General features: G+C 35.9%; 1 protein-coding gene across 2 annotated transcripts; it reads right to left on the reverse strand.

Moving 5' to 3' along the window:
• Positions 1–1,961: 1,961 nt before the first annotated feature.
• fam107b (family with sequence similarity 107 member B) lies at positions 1,962–23,059 on the reverse strand. Of its 2 annotated transcripts, none has more exons than XM_058751976.1 (4): positions 22,868–23,059; positions 8,442–8,619; positions 3,031–3,187; positions 1,962–2,949 (listed from the first exon to the last, which is right to left on the reverse strand). In XM_058751976.1, the coding sequence occupies exons 2-4, from the start codon at positions 8,567–8,569 to the stop codon at positions 2,830–2,832; spliced, it is 405 nt and encodes a 134-aa protein (XP_058607959.1). In that variant the 5' UTR covers positions 8,570–8,619; positions 22,868–23,059; the 3' UTR covers positions 1,962–2,829. The 2 variants fall into 2 exon arrangements, with proteins under 2 accessions (XP_058607959.1, XP_058607958.1); XM_058751975.1 differs by lacking the exon at positions 22,868–23,059 and adding an exon at positions 9,663–9,813.
• Between the last annotated feature and the right edge of the window lie 1,314 nt (positions 23,060–24,373).

Consider the following 24,373-nt stretch of genomic DNA (forward strand, 5'->3'; position numbering starts at 1 on the left):
ACAGGACCCCTACATATGCTACTGCCCGATGAACTGCCTGAGAACTAATCCTATCCTGCGCTTAAATTTTACCAGCAACACAGGGTGTTTACGTTATGCTCTCCTTGACGAAAATACATAGGCTATCTGACACTCCAGTAAGTAGATATTAGTATTTCAAAGTCTCAAAGATTTTATTTATTTATAATGTTTATTTGGGTATTACCTTTATTATTATTATTATTATTATTATTATTATATAATATTTATTATATAACATAAGTAAATGTTATGGTTATAATCTATTTTAATAAATTTTTTGATCCAGGCCTATATAAATAGTTTTTCGAAGTGCAAGTAAAGCAAAGATTACTGGAGTAGGCTATGTTTTACAGGAAAATACAGTTTCAGTCTTAATACTTCAATATTTCTTTTTTAATTTAATGTGTTACTTGCCTTTTTTATTTATTTTTTATTTTTATTTTTATTTGTGACAATTACTAGCAATTTCTGTTTCAAAGTAAATCCTACAAGCATTTGTGTGTGTGTGTGTGTGTGTGTGTCCTGCCCCATACCTAAACTTAACAACTACTTTAGCCGCAAATTAGGAGTTTACTCAGGCAAAAGTCATAATTATTATTTAGTTAATAGTGGGAATTGGTCCCCAAACTGAAGTGTGATAGACTGCTGGAAAGTCCCTTTAAAACACAATGCCCTAAATGGTGTTTTATTCAGCAAAACCTTCGGAAAAGAGAAGGCTGATATCGGATCACGTTATTTCAGCTGTGATAAGTACATCTAAAAGCTTTCATTTAGTGTCTGTGACACAGTTCACTCAGACCTACTTCTGCTGCCAGCTGTTTAACACAGCACAGTTACATAAGAACTCCTGGAATTAAGATTTGCTCTATTTTCATTCTTGTTGCTTATTTTGCTTTGGATACCATTTTATGAGTAATAACCCACAGTATACACAAAAAAAGGGGTTAGTCTCCAAACATAGAAGTTCTGCATTTAATTAACGTCTTCTGCGATTGTCAGATACAAAATGAAGCAAAACGTCACAATGCTTTTGAAGTCTCAAGCAGGTAATTATGAATCGTTTAGACTCATGCTTATCCCTTTATATGGACATTCTCATTTTATGGTGTGGGAGGTGCAGACCTTGTTGTGCAAATTCCAGATGACTCACTTACACCTACTTTTCTTCTTAAAAGATGCAGGGTTTCAAGGCTGTTGAATTCACTCATGCACTAAAGTCAGACATTCATCTACATGAAAATCTCACATGCTCATGATTGGACGTTATGCAGTGAATGGGTGCCATCAGAATAGGAGTTCAGTTAGTCCATCAATTACCGTCTTGTGAAGCGAAAAGCTGTGTTTGTAATAAACAAATCCAAAATTAAGACATTTTTAACTTCAATCCGTACCTTCCGGCAGAGATATGACACCTGCGAATCCTCTATCCATAATATTGCTTTCTTCAATGGAAAAGTAATCTTGTGTGAATCAGGAGAGGAATATGCACATATCAAGTACCGTTTAAAGTGCAAAACGGTTCTAAACATTTTTTGATGTGAGAGGAAACAGGTGATGGACTTTTTTGTTCCTGGAGGAAGCATTATTATGGATTATAGAATAGTTTTGTACACAGATTTTCACCGTTTAAGATGTTAATTGAAGGACTGGAGTCATGGATTATTATGTTTTATCAGCTGCTTGGACTGATCAATTCTGATGGCACCCATTCACTGTCAATTGGTGATGTGGTGAAGTGATGTAATGCTAAATTTCTCCACATCTGTTCAGATGAAGAAACAAAAATCAACTATATCTTAGGTGGCCTGATGGTGAGTACTTTTTAACCAAAATTTCATTTTTGGGTGAACTATTCCTTTAAAAGAATTGCCTTCCTCTATAAGATCACTTGCACTTCTTGGTCACACAGAGATTCATATAGACATCAAATGAACAAATAATTCAACATGATAAAATAATATTTATTAAAAGAAGGTTTTAAGGGAACATAAGGAGTGGTTATTTACTGGCTCAAATCTACACAAAACCATGTGTCTTTCTTCATTAATAAACATTTCATGTTCTCCTTCAACTTTTTGAATGAACAACTACCACTCAAGTGAAAGAAAACAGATGCACTTGCATTTAATATCACATTGAACTAAAGTGTATCAACTTATTAGTAATGTATTCATTAAAAAAAGTTGTAACAAAAATATTTGCAAAGAAATCTCACAAAACTAGAACTAGTATTGCTTATGAAATTTAGCAGAGGGATCGCACAAACATTACAATTCATAAAAGGCAAGCATGATGCATCACAACTTGAATTGCTGGAACTTTATATTTAGTTTCCTTTAAACATCAACCAAGAGGAAAATGTCTCAAGAAGCCCTTTCGAACAAAAGCTTACACTGAACATAAATAAAAGAGGATTGTTTTGGCTTAAAAGAGTCCATCCAGTGTCCCATTTCAGGTTTTTAAAGTAAAATAGTAAAATAATATGTGCCCCCTTTCCAAAAAACAAAAAAATGTGGTCTCTGTTTGTTCCGCCATGCATGTTCTTTGAAGCCAGTCAACCAGTGGCAAAGAGCCTGCGCCCATGTGCAAGAGTTTGTGTGTATGCGTGTCATTTATTCTTCAATCCTCTTTATTTGTGATCGTTGTTCAGGAAAAGAGGCTGCGTGAATACTGGTTGCGTCTGCGAGCAGGCAACAGGAACCGTTCGTCTTCAGTCACTTGTTTCACAGGGACACATGGGGGAGGAACATCAGGAAATTCCCACAAACCCCAGTCCATTTCCCAACAATTGTGCCATGGAAACTGTTTCTAGGTGGCACGCTCCTGCCCATCTACTTCCTGTTTGGTTCTTCTCAGATTGCTTTTCATTTTGACGAACTCTGGGGTGTTTTCTTGCTCCTCGTCATCCTTATGTTGCTCCAATTCCAACTAAACAAGAAGACAATTTCAGTCAATCGTTTCTGTATATGCCCATTAAACATCTATGTCTTTGAGTGTGAGGAAACATACCTGTTCAAGAGTTTCCCGTCTCTTCATGAGCTCGATCTCAAGGTCGGACCTTTTCTTGTGAGCCTCCTGCTCCTCTTTCTGAGCCTTCAGCACCTGGTCTCTCTTCCTCTTCTCCATCACTTTCTGGAGTTCTGGTTTATTCTGTGGCGCAAGGCCCCTGTGATAAGAAAAAGGAGGGAGTTAGTTCAACCTCATACATACCTACTCAGACAGTATTCACGATTGGTTCAGATACCTCCTTCAAAGCAAGTCTATGGGACTTTTTGTTCATTTTGTCATCAGAAAAACATCTGATTGCTTAGAAAAGTATCAGAACACCTCTCATCAAATAGTTGCATAATTTGAGCACAAATGGGGCACTTTGAAATTAAAAATACAGTATCACCGCTTCCATTTCATGATTTCGATCAGAGGTTTGATTTAATGAGAGAGCAAAAGATGAGATGACTCCAGCACAGTTTAGGGATAATAGTCCATAGGGTTACATAATATGACTGTGAACATGTCCTGTGAAAATCCTGATTGCCCCACATACTGTAATCCAGTATGGATGGATTCCTGGGTGGGTTTTGGGGATTGGAATTGGTTTATAATGACCAAAGACTGCTGTACATTTAGAGCGTATGGAGATTAACTGTTTAAATTACAGTACTTTACTGTGACATCTTTGTTGCGTAATTCTCAATCCCATGTTTCTCCAAATTAACAAACCGGTTGTTTATGAAGCACTTCCAGTTAGCTCATATGTAATGAATTTCAGAGAAAAACATACTTGGAATAGAAGTCAACGGATGTGATTGGCCAATTTCAATGCGATATGAGGAAGAGCAGATGACCAAAATATTTGAAATTGAAATGAGGCTGAATTAAGATTAGATCTTTAAAACGAACCAACAATAAATGCTACTAAAGTATTGAAAATGCTAAAACGATGAATGCTATATTTTTATTTTGAATTCTAAACATGACAAAAGCACATGAAACTACTAAAACTAAAAATACAATAATAAAAGTTAATTCAGTATATTAAGAAATACTGCATAGTATATAATACTAAAATAACACTGATAACAACACAAAAATCTTGTCTGTCCAGCTGTATTTTAACGCAATCCTGCTCTCTGACTGGCACACCAGAAACTTGTTGTGTTTTGTCCATCCTTCCAAAACTTGTAGACTTGTCTAGACTAGTATGAAGTAAAAATAAGAGGAGCAGATGAGAATATCAGAGCTGCAAAAATGGGAGATGAAATGTTTTGGCTATTTGGACAGTGGTTATATAACTATATGGCTCCAAAAAAAAAAAATGGAATTATGAGAATCTCTGCCAGGTCAGTGTAAAAAAAAAAAAAAAGCACACTTCTGTCTGTTCTCCATTTCTGTGTCATCTCACTGATTTAGTTTCTGAACAGTATTTTACTTTCTCCCTCCAACTATTCGCTCTTCTATGAAAAGAAAGAACAACAAACGCACATCAGACATTAATCACACGAGTGGAATGTGTCTGTTGCGCAGGTAACTTCATGAGAACAATTACAGATCAGATACATTCCACAAACAAGATAAAAGGAAACAATGATTGTTTTGTGTTTCAGGGCACATTTCTTATTAATGATTAAATACATGAGCAATCTCTGTTGCCAAGTGGAAGCTAATATACGTTTACATACCAAAAATAAAACTAAAATCCAATTTGTCTTACTCTGCTTTTGTCATTTTGATTTGAATGATGGGACTGTTCTCTACTCTGAGACTAAACTATTCCAGTCTAAACTAAAATAATTTAAGGAAAAATAAAGAAAAAACAACCCCATTACCACAGTCAGGCTTAAACAATGTGTAAATGCAGCCTTTCCAAAGTAAACACTTCATTGGCCTCTTGAGCTTTGCAGGTTTGTGCATTAGTCAGACCAGTGAGCTTTCTGAAAGTTATTGTTTTTATTTGAGCCAACATTAAGATAAGGATGTGCTTTTGTCTATAGGTGTGGTTTTATGGCTGTTTTCTCTTTGTCGTTCAGCTATAACAGGAACAATGGTTGGATTTGAGTAAACAAGTGATATTTCTTGAGTGAACTGACTATAGAATAACAAATGAACTTGCTAATACTGGGAGTAAAGGGATAGTTCACAAAGAAAATTCAAATTCTGTGATCACTTACTCACCATCATGTCATTTCCATTAGTGTTGTTTTGTCCATACACTGAAAGCCAATGGGGACCAGTGTTGTTTTAAATAATATTTGGGAGAAAGTTAAGTCATATAGATTTGAAATGACATGAAGGTGAACTATCGCTTTAAGACTTGTACCTGGGATGAAAAGATTAAAAAATACTTCTGTTCTGAGAATTTCTGAGGTACAAACATCTTTAGGAATTTCAGTGTGTGCGGTCACTGTTTATATAACAGGAACACACTGGTCCCTTGGTAACTGATAGAAACAGTTACTTTGTCGTTATGTGTGATTACTCATCACAGACAGCTGGGCAAAATAACAGAAAAAGGAAAAGGAGACAGATGACTAGCGACAGAAAGAAACATAAAGCAAAGAAGAGGCTGGCCTCGATTACATAAAAGCCCACCCCGGCCCCCCAACCCAATACATTATCTAATATATATGATGCAACAGACTATATATAGCCTGACCTCTATCTCTCCATCACTCTGTGTTCTTCACCTTCTGCCCTGTCTGTAGATGTGATTTCATAACATTGTGAGTGTAGAGAAGCACTTTGAGTGTTAAGTGTACAGCAGGGTGGGAGGCAGACAGACAGAAGGTGGGTGTCAGAGAAGAGAACAGAGAAAGGGTGGGAGGAAAGTCTAAGGGGATGTTGTAATCCTTTTTATGTAACCCTACATCTTTCAGCATCCCTCTGAGCACCACATCTGGAACTAATCCCATTTAGATTATGGAGATGTTCCCTTTTTCTAAACCAAAACAAGCACACACACTCAATTCCCCACTCTTTATCAAGTAAGACTCATTAACATCTTAAGGAAAAAAAAAAAAAAAAAAGTGTGAAAATTGAAATTATAGCCCTCCTCTCTCAAGGGTCTTCATGATCTCCAGGCCTGTGCAGTAATTAGGTCTTATGTAACACAGCCCCATCATTAATACCCCTTCATTAGATAATTAATTTTATTTAACAGGGAGAATGAACAGTCCATGACTGCCCCAAAAGTAGCTAAAAAGATCAATTTAATCTCCAATCCCTGGGCAAGAAAAATTTTCACTATATTTAGGGATCATTAAGTTACTTATAATTAATAATTTATTATTAGTGCTGTCAAATGATTAATCGCATCCAAAATAAAAAAAGTTGTGTGTATACTGTGTATATTTATTATGTATAAATAAATACAAAACACATGCATGTATATATTTAAGAAAAAATATATGTTATGTTTATATATTAAACATATATATATATATATACATTATTAATATAAACAAATATTTTCAAAATATATACTGTATGTGTGTATTTATATATACACATAATAAATATACATATATAATAGGGCTGCACGATATATCGCATGCGACTGTCATGCGCATCTCGTCAGTAAAGCCGATTCTGTGATTATTTAAAAATCTCCATCACCTGTTTTCAAATGGAGCGGCATTTAATACACAGAGCCGTAGTTCACTGACGAATTGCATAGCTTGTCGCTCCCTCAAAACTTGCGACACCTGTGGCATTGTGCTGTGTGATAAAACTGCACATTTTAGAGTGGCCTTTTATTGTGGCTAGCCTAAGGCACACCTGTGCAATAATCATGCTGTCTAATAAGCATCTTGATATGCCACACCTGTGAGGTGGATGGAGTATCTCGGCAAAGGAGAAGTGCTCACTAACACAGATTTAGACAGATTTGTGAACAATATTTGAGAGAAATAGGGCTTTTGTGTACATAGAAAAAGTCTTAGATCTTTGAGTTCAGCTCATGAAAAATGGGGGCAAAAACAAAAGTGTTGCATTTATAATTTTGTTCAGTGCATAATTTATTAACTTTTATTTTGGATTCAATTAATCGCGATTAATCGTTTGACAGCACTACTTACATATACACATACAAACATTTAAAATAAACAAATATATGCAAACAAACAAATAAAAATGATTAAATGTATTAAAAAATAAAAATAAAATGACTAATTATCAATAATAATAATAATAATAATATAATCACGGCAATTTTTACTTTTTTTTAATACAGTTTTTACAACAAATTTATTTGTAAATGAAACCAGATAGGATGTTTAACAAAAGTAGAGTCATTCGCGGTCTCTGTGTTGTGTATTTTAATCCATAGAAACTCAACAAGTCCAAAATATCACCCACAAGCCACAGTCATTTTTACAAATCTGTAACAAGATAAAGTAACAAAGACTGGAATCTTTTCTGCACTGCCTGGAAACTGCTTAAGTATACACATACACCTAATTTGGAATTACTAGAATAAATTCTCAACGGACGATTCCGATGTCTGTACAAACTCTTCTCTTCATGCTTAACTAATGTGGGAGGTGAGAACCAGTGGACAGGAGTTTATGTAATCATGCTGGTAGAATGCGTGTGTGTTTTGTGTTTCTTGCAACATAAATGACTTGTGTTGGGACTTATCCGTTCTTATTTGCATCAAAGCTACAAGAACAACTTCTATCCTCAAGGGTTCTTCCTAATAACTTCCAACTGCAAAAGAAAAAACTGCTTTACATAATAGAGAGCATGTGTATACCCTTGCTGTCACAATTCATCACCAATGAGAATGAGAGAGACAGAGGAAAAAAGAATGAGAGGACTGAAACGAGTGACTCAAACTTATTGTTTCCAATGCATTTTTTCTTTTTCCTGTCTGCCTAGATACAGCACACAAACACAGACAGATCTGAAGGGGGGAAATCATTCATCCTATCCAGAAAGTAGAATCAGTTTTCAGAATGACTGTAACTTTTTAAGAACTCATTTGAGAAATATGCAAAAGTGGGATGGCAAAAATTGATCATTTGTATGACTCATAACAAGTCGTACAGGTGTTCATCGCAGAATACTTGATTCTGATTGGTCAAATGTGGTCACATATTTTAATACAATGACTGCATTTTCTGCTAGTTTCGGGTCATATCACTCTGTGGTACTCTTTCTTGTCACATAATAAAACAATTTTAGCTGCTCAATGTACAGATAGAATAAAACCAAAATTAACTCATGTAAAGTTAATTTGTTAATTTAAGTCATGTAAAGTTAAAATTCATGTAAAGGAGGCAATGATGGCTGTTTCAGCTTTAAAATCCTAAATAAAATAGTTTATAAAATGGCACATGCCCACACATCATGTTCAGAAAATTTGCCAAAAAGAAAGAGGTAGTGTAGGAGAACAGAGCTAATGTAGGCTGTATGTGCATCACCTTTTCTGGTTCATGAGGAGCTCTCTGTGTAGGTCCTGGTGATTTCTGGAGGTCTTCACCGGGTTGAGGAGCTTCTTGGGCTTAATGAGTTCCTCGCCATCACCGTCCATATAGTCTGGCTCTGCCATAATGCTCCGCGCACGGGACAGTCCCTCTGGTATGATTGTCTGGTCCAGACCTGAGAAAAAGACATAAATACATCAACATCTGTTACAACCTAAACAAAATGTGCTAAATTTATCCTAGCAGTTACATTAAAATGTTTTTCATTTTTCCCTTTTATAAAAATCTGCAACTGATCTGATGAATGAAGCAAAAACAACTCAACCCATTTTAATTTATAAGTTCAATTCAGACATCAATAGTATACACACAGTCCTGACAAAAACATGCATCACAACAACATACAGATCAACACATCAGTGTTTACGGACATAGAAACATGTGCAACTAACACAATTAGACACACTCCACAAAAACACTGTGACAAATATTAGACAAATTTAGTGTTTAAAAAGCATAAACCATATTTCCTAGAATATCTGCATTTTAATGTCAAAAATAAGATATAAATATAAAATAAAATAAAATAAAATAAAAAGCTAGCCCAAATCATAGGGTCAAAAAGAGGAGACAAAATAACAGACTATTGTATAACATGTGCATATAATCACATTATGATCAGGGAGACTGCTCTCCAGGTAAAACCATTTCTTTCTTTTTTTCAAATTTTCAAAATAATAACAACGATAGGATATATAGGGGAAAGCCATTCTTTTAGTTTCACTGAAAACAAATAAAGCTCTATTTCTCTGGTTTATCTTATCATTTATTCTGATATCATTAAACTCATGATGAATGATGAACCCATGTGACTGTTATCTCGGATGGTTATTTGTTTATAGCCGGATACTAGTCATTATTTTTACACTAACAAACAAGCATGTATCATTCAGCACACAGCTCCATATCAGTTGAAAGGCTGATAAACTATATCTGAACAAACATGATCACATCGCTTGATAAAAGTGTGACACACATCCCGACAATGTGAAATTCCAAGCAAAAACCATACATCTAGGTCAACAACAGAGTATTTTTCTTTAACTATTCTAATAATTTCTAATAATAAAAAACAATATATTATAATAAGTGCTACTCTGCTTTGCCTAAAACTGCATTTCCATGTTATTTCCCCTAAATATTACCCCCAAATCTCACCTGGAAGGACTGGAAACACGGGGTATCTGAACATGGTAGTCATCTCTGCGTTTGAGTGTTATTAAAAATCTCAGGATATGAAGCACAACTTCCCACAGCTAGATGAAACTGCAGCTCTGTATCTCTGACGGAGTGCTGCGCTCTATAAACAGCTCTTTTGACTCCGCCTGATGGTTTATTACCTAACAGCCCACCCAGCCACCCACCCCTGGCAGAACGGCTCTCAAACAGCCCGCTTAATCTTTTATCACCTGAGATATAAACATCAAAGAGTGTGGCCACAAATACACATCAATAAAAATGACAAAAACATTCCCACCTTAAAAAAAAATTCACACATGTCTGCTTCCATATGATAAACATTGAGATTAGAGCTATTAAAAGAAAGAAAATATTGAACGTGATGGGGCTAGAGGAATACATTCAATATTTCAGGGCGATCATAAATTTGTGTGTTATTTTCTAACACGTTAATGTGCGTATCATTTTCATAATCTTCTTATGACCTTCAAAACTGATTTAGAATTGATTGATTTAGAGTAAAGATGCACGTTTTCGGCTCACAAGCAAAACCATTAGTATGAAAGAAGACATGCTGCATTTATATCAAACCATGAAAGAATTACAATACCAATACTGTGGTTTATTACAGAGTAAAAGACGAGTCACGTGAAATTAGACTTTGTAAACTGCAGTTCATCTACTGACCACTAGAGGTCATGATCAACAACAATGTGTGATAAATTCTTGTCATGACGTAATTTAATTTTAAAGAACAACACGAGGGCATTCCAAACATATCCTAATGCCTAAAGGGTAATTTATGTCACTGCTTGAAGTGTAGCACTTTTTCAAGGACAAAACCCAAACTCTTCATTGGCCATGTGTTTGTTGACAGCCTGTTTAACTGTGGTCACTGCTTAAAAACACATAAATGAGTTGCAAGGAACTTGTTTTATTGCAATAAATTTAGTATTTCCCGTTCTGATATGTTTGCACATGCATATGGCATATCACGTCAGTATTATTTATAACCAGTAATTTCATTATGCATTCAGGAAGAGCACCTTGGTGAAAGTGGACGGTGGTGCTATAATTCTATGCCGTGCGTCAAAGGCCGCTGTTTAATGTTTGTATCTGCGCTCAAACTTCCCTTCTAGATTCTACGGAAGAGTAGTTCCTGTTGAATGTGTTGAAACGTTAAAGTTTCACAAAGTCTAAAGAACAAGAAGTCTAATTTCTCAAGTCAACAAGGTACATTGACCTTATCTATTTAAAGGGCCAGTTCACTTAAAAATGAAAATTCTGTCATCATTTACTCACCCAAGTTGTTCCAGACCTGTGAGGTTCTTCCTTTTGTTAAACACAAAAGAAGATGTTTTGAAGAATGCTGTTAACCGTTAAAGATTCTGTTCCCCATTAACTTCCATTGTATGGTTGGGGGGGATCACAATGGAAGTCAATAGCTACCAGCAACTGGTTACCAACATTACCAATATCTTCTTATTCCGTCAAAAACCATCATTAAATTATTATAAAAGTCCATATGACTAATGCACTACAGTTGAAATCAAAAGTTTACGTACACCTTGCAGAATCTTCAAAATGTTAATTATTTTACCAAAATAAGAGGGATTGTGCAAAATGCATGTTATTGTTTATTTTGTACCAACCTGAATAAGTTATTTCACATAAAAGATGTTTAGTCCACAAGAGAAAATAATAGTTGAATTTATAAAAATGACCCTGTTCAAAAGTTTACACTTAACTTGATTCTTAATACTGCGTCGTTACCTGAATTATCCACACAGCTGTGTTTTTTCGTTTAGTGATAGTTGTTCATGAGTCCCTTGTTTGTCCTGAATGATCCACAGAAATGGGAAATACTAAAATAAAAAATATGATATTTAGGCAAAGTAACAAAAATGTACATCATTCTGTTGAAGAACAGCAGGCACTTTAACAGTTCAGGAAAAACAAGGGTCTCATGAACAACTATCACTAAACAACAACAAAAAAACACAGCTGTGGATCATTCAGGTAACAACACAGTATTAAGTATCAAGTGGATGTAAACTTTTGAACGGGGTCATTTTCTCTTGTGGACTGTATGCAAGTATCTTTTATGTGAAATATCTTCTTCAGGTCAGTACAATATGTATTTTGTATGATCCTTCTTATTTTGGTAAAACAATTTACATTTTGCAGATTCTGCAAGGTGTATGTAAACTTATGACTTCAACTGTATATTTCAAAAGTCAGTTTTATATGAAGAATAAACCCAAAATGTATTTTCTTATTCATTGAAAATCTGTCCTAGCTCTCCTTGCACATTTTCTGAGAGAACTCATGATCATGATATCTAATTAAGGAACAAATCGTTCTTCCTAATCATTTGAGTCAGTTCACTAAATCGGCCTGACTGATTAGTTCCCAATTCAGACTGATTCAGTTTTCTATTTTAATGTGCTGACTCCTATCAGCGATCTTCACAAAGTGGTTACTGATAAGCTTATCGGTGAACAAAGACTCTCGTTCTGTTTCTTTCTCACAGACTTATCATATGGCTTAAATGACACTTTTACAGAGCTTTTCAAAACTTCCCTTATTCACTGTAATTGCAAAAAATGTTTCAAAATAATGTTTTACTTTTGTGTTCTGCAGAAAGTCTGTCATACAGATTTGGAACAACATGAGATTTTTCCTTTAACGGGCACATAACTGACCATTTCTATAAATAATGCTCAAACAAGCACTATAGTGTAAACTGCAAACTTCATCCCACGGTATCACCAACAATTTCTGAATTGATTGTGCATTGCTTATACGCCTAAGTTTCTGCACAGGGAGCCCTGCAGGACAAGTGCGTTTAATAAAAGGCCCACATCCAGCTTTTAATTACAGAGCTGCACTCTTCAACCCTGCACAAGGCACAGACGTCTCTATGGTGACCACCACAACACTAAGCACACGGGTGTGTCCACGGCTGAGCATTAACACACCAGTCATTTCGATATACTTTCATACCGATTGTGCATTGATCACACAATATATCTGCATGCATGTCTGTGTTTATGCATGTAAGTACTAAAGGAATGCTTGTAAACCGTGTAGTCAGTCATTAAGTAGGACTGGAGGTGTTTGGCAGGCATCTGTTTGCCAGTCCTCAGTCTTGTACCTTGTTCCAGCACACAGACTTGCACATGGAGGGGACAGCTTTCATTTAACATCACAATACATATGGGCGATCATGCATATCAGCCAGATTTGCATTAATGTTTAAAAGCTGCAGTGCTTTTGTTCATGCTCCACTTAAAATTAAAGTTAGATCAAGAAATAAATGGTTTGATTAAGTTAAATCACTTGAATCTACATGGTAAGTCTTGAAAATTAGGCAATATGTGTGACATTGGTAGGGTATAGCATGATAAAACAAATTTTTCTTGATATTCTGAAACTGTTTGCATTGCAACATCAAAACATGCAATAACTTAAAATTCAAAACTTCCTCTCCGATCCAAAAAGACCATTTATAGGTACCAAGATGCAAAAACAACAATGCCTATTTGATAATCAGAAACTTGGCCTATATTATTCCCAAACACTAAAAGAACTAACAATAAAATGGTAGTGTGTGTTAAACCTTGTGCACTTAATATCATTCTAAAGAATACCAATCTGATATGAGATCTGTTTTTTTTTAAATATTGTATTCAGCATGGATCGAAAGTGACAGTAAAAGACATTTATAATGCTGCAAAAGATTTCCATTTCATATAAATGCTGTTTTTTTTTTTTTTACTTTCAATTCAAAAGGATCCTGGAAACAATATTTCCACAAACTGATTTAGCAGCACAACGGTTTTCAATATTGATGATGATAAGAAATGTTTCTTGACAAACATTGGCATATTAAAATAATTTCTGAAGGATCATATGACACTGAAAAAAGAAAACAGTTTTTGAACTGTAATTATTAGTAATAATTTGGAAACAGCATTTCCTGGTATTCAAGAAACTGATAATTATGACAATAAAGGACTAAAGAAGAGTTCATTGGAAAGGTGGAACAAATTTATTTCAAAGAGTTCATAATGACTTGGATGGCCCTTATTAACCCTCTCCTACACACACACACGCATTAAAATTGCACAAACTCACATGCCTACACACTTCCACAATAAAAAAAAATGGAAAACTGCATAAAGGAAATCACCCACACCTCCTTCTGAGCACTAACCATTACTGTAAATGATCACACAGCGGCATCATTATGATTTCAGAATGTTTACATACTTAGATCATTGTTTGTGCAGATTTGCTAAGAGTCAAGTAGTTGTTTTAAACACGACATCCAAAAATCACAAGCTTGAAATGTGAGCATGATAGGGGATTTCAATATAGATTGCAAGTATGCATTTGGTTTTGTGATTTTACAACCTACAACAAGGACAGACCAGAGGGCGGGTGCACCTTAATCAATCACCCTCAGCTTCCTTTTCCAGTCATCTCTCCAATGCCTACACACACAGACCTTGGACGAAGACATGGGGCGGCAATAACAGGAAACAGACAAACTCAAAAAAAAAAATCCCTTGCTATTTGTCACATTTTGGAGATGAAAAATAAGCTATTTGTGAGACTCAAGCACTGGGACACACACAGAGAGATGGAGGAGGTGGAAAGGATGCCACTTCTTTGTTCCGCTCTCATTAGGGAAAGAGACATGCAGGGAGGAAGGGAGCAGCTGGCAGTCTATTGCACCATCTGACCCTTATTGGGCACCGTTTACACACAGCAGGAGGGTATATTAGCCCCTCCCCAATCCCAAAATCCCTTTCACTGGCACTGTAGCGCCGTCACTTTCACCTATTCTTTGTAACGTATTCTTTTCTAACCTAACACTCACACAAGAAATTCCTCACACACTTTTCTAAACAACTAAACCTCTAAACCTCATTTCTGGCATAAATCAAGGCTTTCCGGACCATCCCCCACTCCACGTCCCACCCGACACTCATTACAGACCACAGAGGTATCAATTCGTATCAACAGTCCTCCAGACGATTCATTTCTCCCCCTCATTTTCTCATGAACCGCCTGTTTTCCCTTGATAGGAATGAATCAGACTGCCACTAACCAGCTAGAGATCTGAAACTGATTGCAGTCCTGGCAAAATATCCCCACAAAAATTACATAACTGTCTACACAAACAAATGGACTGACAATTACACACTTACAATCTTAAAGTCTATGGAGCAAGTATACAGTAAATACAATTTTGCTTGTTTTTACAAACTGAGGCATGTGTTATTTTGGCATCAGTATTTATTAATATTTCAAAATTAACTTTTAAATTTTTAGCACAAGTTTTAGTGACTTTTAGAAACTTTTAAGTACATTTAAGTTTTCATCGATTTAAATTTTACATTATGTCAGCTTTATTTCAATTAACAAAAGTGATTTTTAATCATTTTAATTGTTATTGGTGATTGAAACGATTAAAAATCGCTTGCGTTAATTGAAATACTGGTCATAGTTATTTTCAACAGTGCTAAAATTGTTTGAATTCTTTAAATCTGTATTTCAACATTCAAAATGTATTTAAACATTCAAAATGATTCACTAATAAAAACAGATACTATAACTTAATTAGTGAATACATGCACAAACACAAAGGTTTGGTTCTTAAAGGTAGAAGACAATAGCAAAAACCGCCACACTCATCCTAAACTGATTTTTAAGTTGAATCTCATCCATTTCCTTATCTGGGCCAATGGAAAATGTTGAAACTCATAAACTAAGGGTTTTCCCACGGCACAGAGGAGAGAAAGAGAAAGAAATAAACATTTATGGGCTCCTCTTGAAGGGTCAGAGGTTAGACACTTCATCTTATTAGCATTAAACTGCTTGCATCATCTCCACCACACTGGGCATTCAAATGAAAAACAAACAATAATTGGACTCCACAGCAAAAGGATTGAAGCCTAAACTACTACCTATTGTCCAAATAATTAAAAACAAGTCACTTGTTTAAAGCACAACCCTGTTACACTACAGTCAAACTACAAATCACAACAAAAACTGATTCAGTCCATATGCCAATGATGCTGAGACAAAACACCAACACTCATGCCATCTGTGGATGCACCTGGGCATTGCTGTGGGGGTTGTGTAGCCTATCTGCTGCTGTGGAGAAGAGCTCTGATATACACTAATAAACACATGAATCACGTCAAAAAGAGAACAGTGCATCTGGACTGAAACATTCTCATGCTGAACTAAAAATAAAAATAAAATTTCTTTGTGCTGCTCTCTGGTGGCTATGGATGTCATGAAACACTTTGTCAATAAACCAATAGGACTGATTACTGAAACGTTGTTGACGTACAATATGGCAAATCATCACATTTTGGATCTGGATGAAAGATCTGGTCTGGAATCATTTTAATTTCCTGGTCTGAGTAAAGGCAAGACCTCTGGCATTTCAAGGCCTGACCTTAAGTAACCCACAAGAGAATTAGGTCATGTGATGAGATGTCAGGTCACTGCTGCACAATGGGAAAAGGAAACACTTATTTATGTGTGCAAGTGCACAGGTACAAATGGAAGTCTCCAGGTCTTTTCTCCGTGAGAGAGTCATATTATGCATTTTCTTTAATCATTTCATTGTTCTCCATCATAGCTAATAATGTTAGTCAGTGGTTTTTGAACCAAGAGTGTCATAATTTAGCTTTCCATGACCACTCTTACACTCTCTCTGACCCGTGACAAAATAAGGTGTCAAAAACGATACAACAAAATATTAAGCAAACAAAGCTTTTTTTCCATGTTAACTTGAGTTTCTGCCCTCCTCACCAACCGTGACCACATTAAGCAACTTTGTCATGATTTGTCACTTTGAAGATTAATTTCTCATGATTTCACCTGTTTAAAGGCCTTAAAGATGCAAATGTAAAAAAATTCCTTTAAATAGTTTCACAAAATGACTAAAAGGAGACGCCGTCTGACAGTGTAACACCACTGAAGCAAATAAAAGTCCTCACCAATTGCACATTTAGGTGTTATTCATGGGTTTAACACTATTTTTGAATATGTGATCTGGTATTGTCTTATTGTACCGTACCAAATTACCAACACTTGCAAATCTGTCATGTTTCATGTTACATGCTATCATGTACAAGAAAGACTAGTGCACAACCTAAATTTATATACTCATTCGCTCTTTCTCAATTGGATGTGTGGGTCACAACTTACTAGATGCTAGAGATCACACAATCTCGACATATCTGTGTTCAAACATCCGTCAAACCACCTCCTACTGCTAAACACACTCATTTGTGCCTCTTCTCAATTCTGTGGGGGCTTAGTGCGAACTGTAAAGTAAAAACTAACTTCCTGTTACCCTCACCCACCAACCCCACAAGTCTTTTTTTTATTCACCTGAAATGTTTTCTGCTCTTGCTGCTTCGAGTCTTCGTTTGATTTAGCTGTGACCAAACACCAAATGAGTAGGCTGTAAAATCTTATGACAGTCATAAGTGAGGGTAAAATAAGACTGCAATGAATTGAATGTACAGTGCTGGTATTATCAATTGTAGATTGTGTTGGCTTTGTGTATGTGTATGTGTGTGTGTGTGTGTGTGTGTGTGTGTGTATGTGTGTATGTGTGTGGGTGTTGTTAGAGAGGCCTGCGGAAAGGAAGCTCCAAAGAAGAGATACTGCATGAATAGAGATTATTCAGTGAATGCAACACCATGTTGTCACAACACTGGAATGTGATGAACCTGCAAAGGCTTTCTAATAGACACACAGTGAATATAACAGCATCTTAAAACTTTTTAAATCGATATATGGCATACAGGCATCTATAAAGTTTACATGAATTTAAAAGACTGATGTCAGTCAGATTAAAGCAATATTTAATCCAGGGTGTATACACATTAATCAAACTACATTGTGTACTTGCTCTAAAATACAAAGCTGAAACTCTTTATCATTCATTCAAAGCTGACATGAAATGGAAACTATGAGTGGCTTTTCCACCTATGATGTACAGTATATGAGTGAATATTATTTATTACAAACATTGCAATATTCCATTAATAAACAACAATTATCAATATTTATTTCTGTAAATATTTGATTGCACATTTTTATGTATATTTGGATAGTAGCTGACTTCGAAAAAAAACTGCTGTAGCAGTGATCATAACTGCAATGTAAACATAGTGACAGAATACATGTGTATGTAAACTGATTAGAGCAGAGATCAGTAGCTGTTTTTATTTGATATTTGCCTGTATTATAAAAAAAAACTCAAAATATCTTACTGGTCTTAAAGGGATAATTCACCCAAAAATGAAAATCTGTATTTTGAATTTTGAATGTTTAAAAAAAAAAAAAAAAAGTTTCAAAATACTTTCTGTTGTGTTCCGCAGAATAAATCCACACACATTTGGAAGGTCATGAGGCTGATAATGATGAGTAAATGATGACAGAATTGTCATTTTTGGGTGAACTATCCCTTTAAGTCAAACAGTGTAAGCTAAACCTAAACCAGCATCTTCATGCTTGCCCCTGTCCATATGGGGATGTGTTCAGGGGTGCAGCAACTGTCCAGAACGGGTCAGGTGTGTGTGAGTATGTATATGAGGGATCCAGCAACTGTGCGCTATAGAACAAAGAGGGCGGAACAGAGGGGCCATTGATTCTGCTCAGCTGTGGCAAGCACCTGCTGGGTCAGGGCTTACGTTAAAGGGGCATGTGAGAGGTGCTAATGTATGTTTGGGGACGTGTGTGAATGCATGTATAAGGATGCAACATTTAGTATTACTAACTAATGATTTCAAGTAATGAAAACCCACACTAGATTGACACATTGATCCATGGTGCTCATGTGAGCAACATGACTTTGAATCTATCTTTCGTCATTACTAGATCTCATTCCCCCATCATTTGCTTTCCTATTTTATTTTACCATGACTTCATGTGACAAAAATTCATAAAAACACACAATCCACAATTGCAATTTAATACAGAGGACGTATATACGGGACAGTCTAAAAACTGCAACACTCCTATCACAGGGGCGACACAACCAAAAGCCAACTGCTGCCTTCATGATGAAGAGAATAAGCCATCAAAGAGACTGCTGACCTAGCACTGTCTGTCCACACAGACAGATGCATTTCACCTAACTGACAAAAAAACTACAGGTGTCTGCATGGCATTTGTGTGTCTGCTAAAAAAAACAGACAGAAGGTTTTGTTACTAGTTTTACTTGCTAAGGGAAGTATCACTATTACTGTTACTCAAACAAGGGAAGTACCACTATATTGCTCACACTAGGGTTAGAGATATAGCCTAAAACAAACATGTAACTCTAGCTATTCAACTTCTGCACTATTGGTGCTATGGATATTAATGATACCTCAAATCATGCCACTTGCTGAACAGCAATCAGACCAACAATTGTTGCATGACAGTTCATAAAACAGGTGTAAGTAACCACCTAGCAACCACTTAAAAACACCATAAGTTGCAACCACCTAGAACATCCTAGCAGTTGTTAGAACATTCTAGTTAAAACCTAGAACATCAGTTGTTAAGAACATAAAACGTAGAACATATAGCAGTTGTTTCAACTTTCTAGTAAAAACCTAGTACATTCTTGGAATTTACAACCACCTAGAACATTGTTGCAACTAGAACAACTTAGAAAACCCTAGCAACCATTTAGAACATCCTAGTAACCACTTAGAACATCCTTGCGATTTACAACCACCTATAACTCCCTAGCAACTCTCTAGGACCCTAGACAGAACACCCTAGCTAACACCTAGAACATTGTAACAATCATCTAGAACTTCCTAGCAACCACCTAGAACATCCTAGCAAGTTGCAACCACCTAGAACACCCTAGTAAATTGCAACAACCTTAGCAACCACCTAGAACACCCTACCACTAACTAAAACATCACAGAACCACCTAGAATACCTTAGTATCATCATTCCCTAGCAACATATCTGTCATTATAACAAATTCCTCGTATGTGTAAACATACCTGGCAATACAGCTCATTCTCATTTCTTCACAAAACAAAATATCTACTTATATTTACAATAGCACTTCACTCGTCAAGCACTTTGGGCTTCTATTAGGACAATATGAAATGTTCCACAGGACAGAATGTTTCATTCGAGTTTGTGACATCTTGATTTAGATCTAAGATTTATCTTGTGGTCATGAATCAGATTGAGCATCCATTAGTCCAACCTTCCCTGTGCCCTATGAGTTTTCTTGGACCACGTGGGGCGAGAGAGAAGAAGAGGAATCTGATTGTCATGTTTCTTTGTTTGATTTAAAGGGGAGAGAATCAATGTCAGCAACAGAATGCCAAGCAGCTATTGGTCAGATCCGACTAAAGGATTTACAGACAGCTGTCTGTGTCTGGATTACACTACAGATCTATATTTTACACAAACATACACCTAAACTCATGGGCAAACATGCAAATGCTACAGATTAGACAAGCTTTTATGACGGCAATTACACAAATTATAACCAGAAGAAGACAACAAGAAAACAACATGCAATTTCCTACATCATAATTCAGATCTGAAATTAAAACCATTTTAATTCAATGATGCAACTATGATTCTGTTAAACATTACGCTAAATGAATCCCATCCTAACCCAGATTTATTTGCCCACTGATGATTTCTCTTACTCAAAATGCACAAGATATTCTATGCACGTGTTCATTAAAAACAAACCGTTATCTGGCATGTCACATGTAACTGCATATTATCGCACTTCTCCACTCTCTTCTGCGTCTCACCTAACATTATGCCAAAGACGCTTGAGACATTAATAACGGGGTTCAGGGCAAAACTCTTTGTTTATGCCCCAACAAAAACACAGTATGCACTTCTATCTGACAAAATAATGAATGCAAACTATCTGTTCTACAATTTCCTGTCTTAAACTATCAACCAAACAACAAATCTCAGCATCGACCCATTCTTCAAAATATCAATGCAAGCTGTTTAGCATAACAGCTCCAAATCCAGCCCCGGTGTCAACGTCACCACGGAAATCCATGGAAACGAGAAACAAAGAACATAAACATGCACTCCGCGCTTTATGATTTCAAATCCTACATGAATATTGCATCATGCTTTAATGAGCAGATATAGCTCAGAATCCTTTGTGCGACATATGCAGTCTTATTAAAATGATGTATTATCATAATTTATAATATGTATATGAGATACAAGAGAAGGTGTGAGTTATAAATGAGCAGACAAGCAGGAAACAAAGAGAGCTGTCAAAGAACAGCTCTGCTGTAATAGAACAAAGCACACTGAGAAGCACTGAGAGACACACACACACGTGAACATACGGACCAAAACAAAGATCCATATCAATGCGTATCAAGTGTACAGAAGCGGCACTGTCCCACAAGAGAAAGAAGTTCCTCTAGAGCAACATGTTCATTAGGTTAATCAATATGCTGCATATAAATGCACGCCAGCATGCACTCAATTTGCAGTGTAGACAAAATTCAGTCTAGACCCAAGCATGCTGCTGACTCACAGCGTCCAGATAGCTTAAAAAAAAAAAAAAAAAAAAAAAAGGTAATTCCAGCAAAAGGACATTCCCAGTTTACCAAGAAATTAAATAAGCAAATGTATTCATATTTATCGATGCATTGCATTGATAATACACTTCTTTTAGACACTGTATTTTATTAGTCAACTTTTCAACTTTTTTACATCCACAGTTTAATTCTCTATATCTCAAAGGTAATCTATTGAGAAAGGTCAGATTAAGGAAGCAGAATGTACCCTAGGCTGACCCTCAAGTAAGAGCTGATATGAAAGTACTAGTTAGAACAGTCAGGACAGGATGTTAACGCAACAACCTAACGTAAACAACTAATGACCTAAAATGCTGTTTTGTAAGGTTGAGGACACTGTGTGACTACCCAGAGAAACTCTAATCACTTAACTCCACTGTCCTACCCATCCTCAAGGGACAAACATCATCATGTACGGGAAGTCTGAAGTCATGACTCTGTCTCTTTCTCTCTAGCTCACTTTCTATGTGTCGCATTCATGGTTATACACAACGGAAACCACACACAGAATGACAGTGTGTGTGTGTGTGAGAAAGAAACCGATAAAGAGATACGCAAACAGAAAGGGGAAGACTTCACTAGCACTAGTGGGGGGACTGGTTCAAAGATCAAAAAACAGATGTAAGGAGTTTGACAAAACTGCCTCCAAATTGCAAACACATGTGATCAGAACCAACCCCTCCCTACCCCCAACATCCCCTCCAATACAGAAAACCCATTTCAACATGATCACACTGAACATATACTGCAACATCTCTACTAATAAACTGATCTTAGTCACAGTCACTGTGAAATATGTCCTCAGACTGGACATGATATTTACTGTAAAAATGTATTATTTTTAGAAATATACAAATATTATTAAGCTCCTCTATAGTTTGCATAGTAAATGAGAAGGTCTAACATATAAAGAAGACAAAATAAACTTAGAATGAAAATCTTGGACAGTAAATGAGAGACATTGTTCTTCAGAGAGGAAGACATGACATGACAAGACAAGACATGACATGACACGTCCCATGTGCTTGGAATTGCTGACTGAACTACTCTACTTTTCTTTACTCAACCTGCAAAAATAAATAAATAAATAAAAATAGTACTTTGTTTAGAATGCAAAAATAAAAATAACATTTTAAACAGAAATAAATAATCTATATTATTTTTGAAATATATATATATATATATATATATATATATATATATATATATATATATATATATATATACACACACATACATAAGTGTACTATTCAAAAATATTAATACGTAATTATTTTAACTTGTGAACACAGTAATAAAAAACACGCCTACTTTCATTATTTCAAACATTTGTTTGCCATTGTTCTTCTGCGTTCTGAAGCGCGTGATTTGAGCGCTTTATTGTTCTGTTGCTCATTGTTTGATCTGTTTTCTGATACATTTACTATATAATCAATGTATCACTTGGCTGTGTGCATAAACATTGTTTCCAATAAAGCGCGTCCCATTTCCATTACGACAAATAACGCGTTTTGATGCAAAGCGTCCTGAAAACAGAAACACATTCAAGCACACACATACCTCAAATCAGTCCTGAGCGATACTTCTCTCTGGCAAGTGACTTCAGATGAACCTCAGGAGGAGGAAAGACATCAGTTCATCTCTCCTGTTACGAAGGTGTGTCTGTTAAATCTGGTTTTTCTCTCTTGGAAACAGTTCAGTTGTAGACAGGACCCTTAGAAATGTAAATTAATACTTGGAGTGGGGGGCGGGCGGATAATATGACCCAACGCCTAAGTCACATGCGACGCTCCGCCCATTTCCCCTCATGATTATTCATCAGCAGGGGAGACCCCGAGAGCGGCCTGGGCGTGGCGCAGTATCGGTGGGCGGAGATTAAGGGTGCAGCGAACACAAAGCAAAGAGTTCACCCAAAAATGAATATTTTGTTATTTACGCAATCTCGTGTTGTTCTTTTACTTTCACAAAGGGAGGAATGTTAAATTCTGTCCTTTTTGGTCTCTTCCATGCACTGGCTATAAATGGTAGGCAATTTCATTATAACAGTAGCCTATCATAACTATACTTCCACACGACTCGTTTATATTCTGAATTATATTCTAATTCATACTGTAGCATTATGCGAGGAACAGACTCAAAATTAACTTTGTTCGCGAATAATATCCAGCGTGCTATTTATGCAACAGAATATGTCCAGTTTAGTTCGTAAACAAATCAGAACCAATTCATTAAAAATAGATCCCTCTCAGACGAACTGTTCATCTAGTAAAAAATAAATAAATTAAAAATAAATAAATTAAAAAAAATTCAAGTTGATGACAGATTTTACATTTTTGTGTGCCTGTTCCAGGGTTTCATTCATTCTATCATTCAAAAGATAAACAAGTCATTTAAATAGCAAGCTGTCATAATGTTACTTTGTTCACTGGTTTATGCATGTGGATTATTTAAAATAATCGGCTTAGCAATGGCAGCTCAGTCTGGACCCCAAAAACCCCACTGCCCCCATAAAACCGACGGGATTTCTGCTTTTTTTTTCACCCCCTTTTTCCAGTACAGCCCCGCCCTCCACGGCCCCTCGCTGATTCACATGCTCGTGTGGAACGTGTGCTGTCTGTGTAAAACACCGGACTTCCGGTTACTGGGGCGCTATGACAGTTGTCGTACAGAAAGCTTAGTACAGAAACTTGAATTTCCTGTCGAGTACACACCAAAGATATAGGACAAAGGCGAGGAAGCAGAAATGAAAGGAAATTAACAATATTTACCAATTTAAACATATTTTCTGTAAAAGAAAAAAGTCTACCATACTTAATATAGGCCTAATTAAAAAAAATCCTAATATTATTATTTTTAGCTGTAATTATTACCATGATTTTATAAGCTCTCTCTTGTCTTGTCTGTGTTTACTATTTTCAGACATGTTTATAAGTCTCTGATGTACAGTAGGCTATATGTCCAAGACACTCACCCATAACATAAATTAAATTACTAAATTAAAAATTTAATTAAATTTAAAGTCAATTAAATATTTCACAGTCTCTTATGAAATATGTATTTCTTATA

This window comes from Onychostoma macrolepis, chromosome 18, assembly GCF_012432095.1.
Source record: "Onychostoma macrolepis isolate SWU-2019 chromosome 18, ASM1243209v1, whole genome shotgun sequence".
NCBI classification, from domain to species: Eukaryota; Metazoa; Chordata; class Actinopteri; order Cypriniformes; family Cyprinidae; genus Onychostoma; species Onychostoma macrolepis.